Source organism: Diadema antillarum, unplaced genomic scaffold (assembly GCF_040938485.1).
Source record: "Diadema antillarum isolate AM-2024a unplaced genomic scaffold, OU_Dant_1.0 seq00001659_RagTag, whole genome shotgun sequence".
NCBI classification, from domain to species: domain Eukaryota; kingdom Metazoa; phylum Echinodermata; class Echinoidea; order Diadematoida; family Diadematidae; genus Diadema; species Diadema antillarum.
This window is the reverse complement of record NW_027272359.1, coordinates 1,719,145-1,731,218: the sequence shown is the minus strand read 5'-3', so window position 1 is coordinate 1,731,218 and position 12,074 is coordinate 1,719,145. Positions and strand designations below refer to the sequence as shown.

Genomic DNA, 12,074 nt, shown 5'->3' with positions numbered 1-12,074 from the left:
TGAATTTGAATGAACGAGTGCGGCATGTCCGTGATCACGTGACTATATCATTCTAAATTGAATGAACGAACAACGAAATGGTGCTAGTTTTACGAATTTCAATTGAAAAAGTGTTAATTAGAATGACGCTAAAGGTAATTTGAATGCTCCAAAATGAATTTGAATGAAGAGATCATAAAATTGAACTACCGAACATGTCATCTACGCTAAATTTTGCTAAATTGAATGCAGCAATTAGGAATTGGACTGACACAAGTGCGAAATTGGCCGGGAAAACCTATACTAAAATGGCAATATCATAGTCAGATATTGTGAGACGCAGTATAGTAGCATGAGCAATGTAGGAAACTGTTAAACTTTGTTTGCTAACTATACCGATGTCAATGGCATTGTCTGAAACTTGGATGGGAGGTTGTCTCAGATTACCTGACATTTCTCTTGTTCACGGCCTGGGGATGAGGTAGATATTGTCATCACGTCATCACGAACCTTCAGTTCAATACGGAGCAAAAGAACACTCAAACTGAGAAGGAGTGTTTTAATGATGTACTAGCCATTGTTGCTCTGGGAAAACACACATGGGGCACACGATTAGTTTTCACGCGAGGCGATCAAATTGCACAGGAAGAGGTTATTCTACATCTTAAAAGGGGAAAATGAAATCATGCAATTACCAAGCGACGAACGCCTTTTGGTCGTCCTGGCATCACCGGTATCAGGGCTGAGCCAGAGAACGTATATGCCTTCATTAGTCTATCTTCCATGCCTCATGGAATCATCCTGCTCCATCTTCGATGATGGATGGTATGCTTTGAGGGTCTTTCTCTGTGAAACGACCGTAGGAGGTGGTTTTGGATGTTGCTGACGTCTTCATTCTTCCCTAAAGGAGCGGATTAAAGAACCTGTCGCACAAAAATGGGAGCTAATGTTTGCCCTGGAGCAGGTGAAGGCAAGTCGAGCTCATTGATAGAGCTAAGAGGTTTTATGATCCATCTGATGTTGACATGTTCGTAGGCTCGATTGCAATTACAATTCAATCGCGCTCATCACAAAATTAATCAGCTGTCATTCTGCCTTATGTGACATGCTTGCTTTGAATTCAAATTTTTTGTGTAAACATCATTGTTATAAACTCTTGAACAGGGGAGAACGGCAAGTATTTTTCTCAGAGATTGAAACGTCAACTGACGCTTGAACAAGATAAAGAAAACGTGAGCGAGGAACTGAAAGAAACGTCCGGGGATATTTTATGAAAAGTTTTGTATTTGTCGGACAATCTTGCTCTCATCCAATCAAATGCAAGGATTTCAGTAGCTTGTAACAGTTTGTCAGAAAAAAAAAAATGTCTGACCGAACGCTTCATGAAATGCGCCCACTAGGATTATTATGATAATTGAACCGAATCTTCACGCACTAACACATTGTTATAACATTGTTACACGCAATCATTAGATAGTATTATAATGTAATGTGTGTGTGTGCATGTGCGTGTGTGTGTGTGCGTGCGTGTGTGCGTGCGTGTGCAGGTTAAAAGCACATAAGAATCGATGCGACTTGCTGTGTAAATTGAATAATTGAAACATAACAAATTGAACATTCGGCCCGTCCCAAATGATACACATGTGAGATGTAGCAACAGAGGCAGATGAAAACGCTATCAAGCACCATTATACTGTGAAATGGTGCATGATACTAAAGGGGCGTTAATCAACTTGTGTGTTTTATGACAAAAATAAAACATACATCAATATATGAGAGACAGGTGTGTTCTCAAGTTGGTGCTATCCTATGTAACAGTGAGAGCAGAGGCGGGCCAGTGCAGTCACGTGCATTCACTCGCGATGTCTTATTGAAAACATCAGCAGGTGCATTTCCTCTTCCACTGTGATTAACAGGTCTGCGGCATTGGAGGCGGCACCTTTCTCGCGATGCACTTTGTCGGGGCCGCGCCAGTCCACTCGTGGCTGCTGTCTGCAAAAACTACCAATTTCTGTGTGTGTGTGTGTGTGTGTGTGTGTGTGTCTGTGTCTGTGCATATTTTATCAATCTGAGTTTGCTTGGATAAACAGAGATAGATGTTTTTGTTTGTTTGTTTGTTGTTTGTTGTCTTTTTCCATCTGACATGATGAAGTTGTAATCGAGCTGTGTGAGACTGGTTGTAAATATCAAAGGTGTTTGATGATAGTACTGGAAAGGTTACAGGGAAAGACTGATGAACCTTATACATCCTGCAAACGCATTCACATATCCCAAACTAAGCCAAGATGGCTACGATGAAAACCATAGAGACACAAAACCCGACAATAGAACGTTTGTTAACTTCAGGGGTATGGATGGGATATACATTGCACACTGGCTTGCGTACACAGTATCCTTTCTTTAGTATAGTTACCTCTAAGTTCACAAACTCCAGGCTCACAACAACCATTATGGTGGACCTAGCACTAACCATCAAGGTTTTTTTTTTATCAAGTTTTGATTGTATTGCTAAATAGATTTTTGTTCATTCCCATGCAGGCGACGGTGATGTGCGACGTCGTGGTGCTTTATTTTCTAAAGAAGAGGAAATACTACAAAGAAGCGAAATTCCAGAACGTTGCCAGCAACGAGAATGGAGCACAGAAGACATACGAGGTAAGGCTATTATTCTTCAACTCCCGTTCATTTTCCCAGGGATGTCATTTTACATGCTTTTTGAATGTCTCCGGCCATTTTACATTGTTATGTAAACATGTTTCTACAGATTTCAGTAATGAATTCTTATTCTGTCTTTTTTTTTTGCTTTATTACTTGAGTTTTATTCACAGTTGTACAATGTTTCACCTATGTATTATTCAAATCACGTTTCATGACTGTTTGCGTAACATGTTTTACGTTATAAATAAGTATGTAGGTTGACAACAACTTTTTGCTTTTAACGTTGTTTACTGTGTATGTTATGAATCGTAGAACATTCCTTGGTGTACGTTTAAGATAAAAATAAAACTTTATTCAAAATGTCTAGCATTGTTTAATTTGGAGTTAAAGCAGAGTGAAGAAGAAATTCAACAAAAGATATGGATTATAGCTTGTGCAATTCTATATTTCGACATTACTCTCGATGCGTTTCCTCAAGAAAATGTGACGATAATATAATTATTTTACAAAGATTATGATACTGAATGGCCTTTAGCCAACTTCTTCATGACTAATGTCTTGTTTTAAATTCTTGTCCCCCTTTCAAACTATACCCCATGAGAGTTATTGATGCTACAAAGATATCTGAAATATGTTAGCCTCAAGAGTATTAATTAGGTACACGTACAATAACACAAACCAATGTTTCGGATAGTGATATGTGATATTTCAGCCATACGTCAAGATTTAAATCGTTCCTGTAATTCATTGTATCCATAGATCTATTTCATCTTGTATAATTTGTTCGCTTGTCTCTGTTTCAGTCATTCAAGTTTCTCATAATCGCTTCATCTTCAACTGTCTTTGTGTTTATGTAGGCCTTTATTGAACTTTTGTTCTTGATGGACGACTAATTTCACGGTCATTACATCCAAAACACAACACACTGTGTTGCACATGTGGGACTAGTCCAGAATGCGAGCAAACACAACACTTCAACATCTTCCCTGGATGAAAGCAGGCTCGTTCCATCGCACTTCACAATAGTCGGCAATAATCATCACTAATCATCTCACAAACACGACCCACATTTCGTGTAAATATTTTCCCTTCATCCTTCCGTTATTTTGTCTTCATGGTTCTTTTCTTTGATCGAGGAATGGGTCGAATGAGTACCAGTCCGTAGATGACATACGCCTTGATTTCACTGCTTTGCATGCCGCCATTCTTTTTCACACACTACCGTAGCTTGTTCCATGCAAACCAGCGGGGGACACTAAAGGTCCTAGCCCGACCTCTCGATTGGCAACCAGGTAGCTTGGTACACGCAACACAACGGAATGGCACACGAATCTCTCATCGCAATGTAGGTACAAAATGCACAGCAGACAACACAAAGCAAACATTTAAACCAAACCGAAAAAAGCGAGAGACATTGCTAGCAAATCTTATTTTACGTTGCTAGAGAGGATCATTCGCTTGTCACCATGCACAGCTGCGAGCAGTCGCAGCCGTTTTCCATTTTGTGGCGATGTGCGTAGTTCCACCGCTCTTGTAGGACCACAAGGATTCCGTCCGGTCTTTCACCGCTTGTCTTTTTATTCCAACATTTATGTAGCTTCTTCCAGCACCAGCCGTCTTTGCAGTATCTTGTCCAGCACTTTGCACTCGCAGAACCATGTTCACCACACTGCACACGCTTTTTTCTTTGCATTTATCTAATTTCTCACCCATTCTCACTTGTTTGCCAATTGTGAGTGTAAACTGCGCCTGATCTTTATATTCATTGTTCTCTTAAGAGGCAAAGTATTGGCCAAAACATAAAATATTTTAAAGAGGGTTCTTTTAAGGAATGTTTTTCTTTCGGGGGGGGGGGTGGTAAACGCGAGATTTTTCTGCCCTATTTCCTCGCGAGTAGATTACTTTGATAGCATTATTAACGCTTTGATTACATGAACAATTGGCAAACAAGTGTGATTCGCATAAATGATAAATTACATTTCAGCTTTCTTTTTCATTACTTGGTAGAGCAGGAAGGATATCTCCGAGTACTCACTCGGGAAGCCCTTCTTTATAGTCGTTGTGTATATTCTCTTCATCTTCAATAGAAAGTAGCTGCCACATAGTGTTGTCTTTTTTTTTTTCAAGAAAGAGCAATAGTGTCACACCGCACCATCTTTGTCAACTATTAATATCATTGTATTTATGAAATAACTTAAAATATAATTTTCACGAAATAATGTTGTTGTTAGTTGTAGCATATATTCATCAAGTCATCCGTGTTTGTTAAATTTCGTTTCGCTTTGTAGTTGGCTTCCGTTTATCCTGTTGCTTGCAGCGATGTAACCGTTTTTTCTGTCGGTTTTTTCACCTGTGGCCGCTTAATTATGCATGCACTCATTATTTCCACTACGATGCACTGAAAGTAGACACAGTTTGTGACATGGCCTAGTTCGCTCAATCTCGAGCTTGCTATACTGAGATGCAAGTGTCTGTTCTTGTGCCATTCCGATTTGTTTGCCTAGTGCCTTCATTTATTTCTTCATCCCCTTCAGACCAATTCATTTTTTCTCTCGCAAAACTCCCACTTCATGGGCCATCAATGCCTTTCTAAAAGTCATACAATTCTATAGCCATTAGCATCCTCACTTTTTGCGAGTAATCATGTAATAAAGCTATTTCTCTCTCAGATTCAATATTTTCTGTGGCTATGGATCTACAGAGTCCTCAATTATATCAATATATTATGGCAAGCTTTAATTCTGCGACGCGAACGCTAAGACGACGCCTCTTCCTGATTGGATAATGGAGACAGCTGTCTCGCGCATGTACAGAACACTATTTTTGCCCATTATACCGTCGTCTCAGCATTTGCGTCGCTGATCTAAAGCTCGATGTTAGTTTAAAGTAGATCATGCTGTGAAGAGAGGATGATTCTGGAGCATTCATGTCGATGTGATTTAGTTGTGACGTAACACAGGGATGTCACGCAGACGGCCTTACATCCCCTTGCAACAGCACGATATCTATAAAGTTAATGGTATAATGGTTGTGAGAAGGTGACTGCAATTGCGAAGGTGGAGGTAAAAATAGCAATAAGAATTGGGAAGTTGCGAATTAGTGGTGAAAAGTGACATGTGCTTAATACACATGCCGTACTTTATGTGTGTGGGTATGTTTATGTGTGTATGTATGTCGGATGCGCGTATTTGTATGTGCACCTGAAGCAGTGCATGTTCTTTTTTTTTGGCAGTATGATTATTATATATCATTATGTTCCATGTATAGGTGTAGATATGTACTATATGATTCATATGCTGCGTATACGTCAAAGAACATAAGGCATTGATTATACCGTCTGAAGTTTCGTGCGTCACCTCTCTCTTTCATTCTCTCTCTTTCTCTTTCTCTCTTTTTCTATTTCCATCTTCCTTTCTCACAGTAGCTTCTTTATATATATATATATATATATATATATATATATATATGTATATATATATATATATATATATATATATATATATATATATATAATGTGAACACTAGTAATCATGGAATTTACATTGACTGGAATGATGATGATGATGATAATGATGATGAATTATGATGATGATGAAAATGATGATTTCGTATGAATATTTTGCGGGTTTGTACAGTATATGCGTGCATGTCTGTGTGAGTGTACGAGAATTATTAAGTATAGTTAGAAGGATTGAATTACGTGCGCATACAGTGCATTAACAGTTATATTTTTCAGGTCGATCATTATTCTGTGTCTTGTCTTTCACATATTCATATACTGACCTTGTTATAATATGTTCATCTAAAATGATATATTTGATATTGATTCATACATGCAAAATAGACGAAGAAAACAATTGCCGAACACCATTTTCATGTTATATCATAGCCATTAATGATTATTGTTAATGTAAGTTTGTCTATTTACCATCGCGTGACAGAAGGGTTCTTTCATTAGAAAGCTGCAATACAGTAAACATATAAGATGCGGCAAAGGGAGCTTCCGTCACATAATTCTATAATGGACTTTGCATGTCAGATCGAAATCCACTGAAAAATAAAACAGGACATATTGATACAAGACAGTTATCATATCAACTTTTATAAAATCACAGCGTAATGAAACATGACCACGTGTCACATAATATTTAAGCCATTGACAACTCGACTCTGACATGTCTGATGGGTCTATGGAGTGCTAGAATCGCGTAGTATTCTGATGGGTGCTGAATAAAAAAAGGGTTAAAACTGTATTATACCATGCAACATGTGACTAATGTCCCATACTCAAACTTTTCTCCTTGAGGCTTCCGTTTAAAAAGATGCGATTAACTCGTCCCAAACATGATTCTCTATTACCAAAAGACCATGAGTGCGCAACCCATGCATGCTCCAGGTTCTTAAAGGCAATTTTCAGAATGAAAGGGGTTTTATTGCCATGGTCTAGATTTAAAGTCACAGAGGACACGGCATCAAATCTAACACAAAATAAAGACAAAGAGAAAGAGAGGGAGAGAGTTTTGAAATGAGAACGGCTACTTGAACTCTTCAGATACATATGATTGAGTTGAGCAGAAAAGAAAAAAACGGTAAAAAGAAATCAGAGACAGAGACGGAGAATGTAAAAAGATGAAAATGCAAGTTTGTATGAATTCAAACGCATGTGTGTGTATGTGTGTGTGTGTGTGGGGGGGGGGGGCTGCGTGCATGCACGGGCATCATCAATTGAACTAATTAATCGAGGAAAAGTGAATTGATGAATCATATTTCTCTTAGCCATATTCCTATAATTGCTGACGGATGAGCTAAATGGCATCAATTGGAAACCGGAAAACGCCCCACTTCCCTGCAAAACATGAATCAGTCACCCAAATGTTTATCGTCATTCATTTCATTCATTCATTTGCGAAAGACCATAACTGAATGGAGGGTGGAAATAATGAAGCTAAGTGCCAAAAGTATTGGGAAAGGAGTCTGCTGTGCTAATATCCATGAAGAATAAAGTTTGTATAGTAATAAGAACTCATTATCTTCCTCTGTTGATGACATTTTTTTAATCATTGTAGATGAAAACTGCCGCTCCGATAGGGCATATCAAAGAAATATAAAAACATTTTTATTCCAAGCCAGACCCAGTTTAATTTGGTCTATCTATATGGAAAGGGGCACATATTAATATGTCTGAATCATTAAATGATTGCGGTAGAAGCAGATGTAATGGTGATCATATGAGCCTGAGGTATTATATAATGCTGATTAGGGTTGAGTGAAATCAGAGGATATCATTAGCCATTTGGCAACTTGTATCCGGTCTCACAACATCAATTGGACGAAGCCAAGTGGTTGTCTCCCAAAACAAGGCCGGGCCATTTGAAGAATTACACAAGATTAGAATAATGACTGGTGTACCGGTAAAAGCTTAATGGAGTATAGGCCGAATCTGATCAAGGTCAAAATGACAAGATTAAGTTTTCTGGGGCAAGGGAATGTGCGGAAATGGCTTGAATACCTCGAAATAACAATTTTGATTTATCAAGAGCAAAAAAAAAAAAAAGTTTTTGATTTGTCACGTGTGTCATATTGTATGCTGAAGCGTAGGATCAAAGCTAAGCACAAAATTCCGGATTTAATTCATCATATTTTTTTTATTAACCTTTTGCCAAAGGACACCAATTGTTATTGCGCCCATTTATCTGTCATAAGCTCATTTCACCGAGGGATCTACCTACATGGAGGATCTGAATCTAAACACTTAATTTAATCTTACCTATGACCACAAAACACGGATACACCATCTGAACACACCCACAGAGACAGCTTTGCCAGTAGGGAAACGTTTAGGATTGTTGTTGTGGAAGTGTGAAAAAAAAAATCAAACGACAAAACATGAGTCTATAGACCCTGGCCAAGAATAAAATGAATATGATTATCTTGCTCCCTTATCAGGCCTAAATTATCTTTTTAATCTAGTTACACCGGTAGGTCGAGGGTGTGGTTATGATTATAACCAAGATAAGAATGGTATCAAGATTTTACTGCTAAGTGGTCCCAACAACCGTAGCTATAGGGGATTTGAACCACAGACCTTGTGATGGACAGTCTGGGGTCCTACCCACTAAGCCACAAAACTCCATATGCTTTGCTTAGAGTCTCTTGATTCTTTAATGGAGAAATTGGATTTTTATTTTGATTAGAATGAGGAAAATATGGAAAGATATGTTGATATTGGCCAATTTCTCCAAGGTCGAAAAATAAAGGAAAAAGACTGCTGCTGAGAAAAAAAAGAAGAAAAACTTAAATTTTCCTCTTTCTCACATCCGGGATGATGCCTTGATTATCAAGATGGCAAAGGTCTCCTTTTGATCTCTCTTGCAGTGAAGGAAAACAAATAATCCTTTCTTTTTTTTTTCCTGGACAGGAAGTAGGTGTATGGTATAGCTGCCGTCAAAACAGCAAATAACGTGAAGTTGAATTAACAGAATAACATTGATCGATAAAATTTGATAGCATTGCAGATTTGCGGTTCATGTTTGCATATTGTACTTAATGTGAATACAAAATAGTAGGCACATACGAACGTATGTGCGTGTGTGCGTGTGTGTGTGTGTTTGTGTGTTTGTTTGTGTGTAACTGTAGAAAGACACAGGTATGAGATGTGTACTCATGTTACAGATATGATATTATAGCTGTAAAAATAGAAGAGCAGAAGAAAAATGTAGATTAAACCAAAAAACTTTAAGGAGGTGTACAACGTCTTCCCTCTGCAGGTATTAGGTTAATTAAATATGAATAAAAGTGGTCTGTTTCAGCCACGTCCTTGTTTTTAGAGATTAAGTATTTTTAGTCATCCTATATTTACCACTATGATTTTTACCTATTATAGTCCTTTCAGCCAAATAACAAGGGAATTTATGAAATTAATTGGTCGCCCAATGAATTTTCTCGTTAGATTTTTGATGTGACAGTACAAATGCAAAATCCCATTAACCATTTTTTTTTTCAACGTTGGAACGACAGCAGAGTGAATTACGTAAAGAAGACATAAAGGGATATCATACAATTTAACCGGATGTTGCATCCTGCGTTAAGTCTATTATCTTTTTTTCTTTCTTCCTTTGATTACAGCAGGTTGGTCTTAGCATAACAAAACTGTGAAACACAGGAAGTATTCCCCGTCTTATTCGAGCAGAAGTAGAAGTAATGGAAGGACGATTGTGTAAAGACAATATAATAGTAAAATTGTGAGAGAAACGGTATACACCGAAAAAAAGAGACTGTAGATCTGAGAAAGTTAGCTAAGATAAAGAGTATTTAAGTAATTATGTCACAGCCTTGGCCAAGATAAGATGACTTCAAATTGACGCCAGCCATTACAGTCCAACCTCCTCAGTTCAGGATGATAATGTGATTACTCATATCAACATTACAAAAGTATAGAAGCAAAGGTAAATAGGTGGACGCACAGACGAACGTGTTGACATTCATTGATAAAGCTTTTAGGCAAAAATGACGAGCGGTTAAAAACATTTTGTTTTTGGCGTATCATCTCATCGCCTCCTAGAAGTGTACTAAAACATGATATTCTACTTTGTCTTAAGATTCACAAAAGTGCTTTTTAAAATTTCCTTGCACAGTATTTAATTTTTACGTCCCAATGAATCAGATGTCTATTCCTCAGAAGAAAAATGCTGAAAATTAAAGATAAAAGATGACTATCGTTCCTAAAAATCCAGATATTAGGGTTTTAGGGTTTAGCATTTCACTGACCGTGGCTCCTTGTGAATGGTACTTTAGTACTGAATGTAATGATAAGAACAACATTATCCATGTGTAACTAGGATTTAGGTATTGATGGCACAGACACCTATCCCGATGAAACAACGCTCTGCTTTGCACAATATTATTATCTTTGTAATCGTTTCATCGCTACAGTGATTTGCTTTGTTACGTGGGAGATTGCTTGGTTAAATCGCAGTTTTGTTTTGTTTTGTCTTATTTTTTTTTTTTGCCTCAGCTAATGCATCATTTATCGCTAGCTTTAGCTCTTTTATGATAACGACATGGTGTCACGTTGAGATGCGCAGTGTTTCAACTGTTGCACGCTATTAGTACCACTATCAGCGTGCAAAGTTTATTGGATGTGTTAATTTTGTAAAAGAATTTCTCGTTTGATTTCATACAAACAACATCGAATGACTCCAACTGACACCATGTCATTGACGCAGGCATGCAACTTACCTTTGTTATGCACGATATGATCATTCAAATTGTTACGAGTTATGAGCGTCATTTCAATATCTATGGAACGCTTCATGTGTTTGTGTGTATTTTTTAAGCCGTTAGATGACGATGTTAGGAGCGAATAGAATGACTGCAGCCATTGTGTCATGTATGTGCAGTATGAACGTCGCTGTTTTGTATCATCCGTGCATTGTTCTTTTTTTTTCTCGTTTTAACGCTATCATTTTCTTTTTCTTTTTCAACGCGATGATGATCTGACTAATAATATTTCAAATTTGTCTAAAATATAAGATAATATTGGAACGGCAATATGGTCGATCACAGAGATTTCTCGTGCCACTATACCTGCTAGGCAATGTATCAGAACGAAATGTCAGTCAGCAATTGTTTGAATAATAATTTGCTAATGATCGTTTTCCATCATTATGAGCACAACGGGATCATGTTTTCATGTCAGAAAAGAAAAAGGGCGACAAAGGACCCACATGGATTAAATCAGCCATATGTTTGACAAGTGACAAGCATAACTTACGCCAGATCAAAGTATGATTGCGTAATTTTTCGTTTTATTTTTCCCACCGTGCCCTTCTCCAACCTTGTATAGGAGATAGCGGAGTTGTGCGAGCAAGCTTTCGTCACGACTCTCCCCATCACACAACTAAACAACCACCGCTCGAATAGCAGTCGGCATTCCATAGCGCACGACGAGATCTCGCTCGCATCGAGTCGCGACACCAACAGACCCACGAACTTGTGATGGCACGCCGTGAACCTCCTTCTTCCATCCTCGGAAAGATTTGAGTTTTTCTTTTTATATAAACGAAACATAGATACTCTTATTACGGAAAAAAAAGACTAGCAGAACCAAAGGATCGTCTGTTAAGTGTGTTTATGTATCCATTCGTCTTCAAAATGGACATGTTTCATCGTGTATTCCAAATGGAGCTATCACGTGTAAGTAGGCCTTTCCCCCCGATGCCAGTGACTGGGACGTTCTGTGTGGAACGGAATGGGACTCGCGATAATAGCAGCGTACTTCAAAGCTGTCCAAGTGTAGTACTGTAATGAACTTTGTTGATGTGTTGTGTCTCCTTGATACTGGCTCAAACACGAGTTCCATTGTCTAAGCACTTCTTCTGTAAATACTAGCTCAGCGGAAATTCGTATAAGTGAGCCGTCTTCAGCGAAGCGTAGTC

At 38.1% G+C, this 12,074-nt stretch overlaps 1 protein-coding gene across 1 annotated transcript in view; it reads left to right on the top strand.

Annotated features, from left to right (window-relative positions):
- Positions 1–11,622, top strand: part of LOC139711434 (P2X purinoceptor 4-like) — a 177,436-nt gene extending 165,814 nt beyond the window's left edge. Inside the window, exons 10-12 of the mRNA XM_071623317.1 lie at positions 2,518–2,634; positions 3,865–3,982; positions 11,483–11,622. Coding sequence (XP_071479418.1) covers positions 2,518–2,634; positions 3,865–3,933 — 186 coding nt within the window. The 3' untranslated portion in view covers positions 3,934–3,982; positions 11,483–11,622. The remainder of the gene's footprint in view (positions 1–2,517; positions 2,635–3,864; positions 3,983–11,482) is intronic.
- Positions 11,623–12,074: the final 452 nt, after the last annotated feature.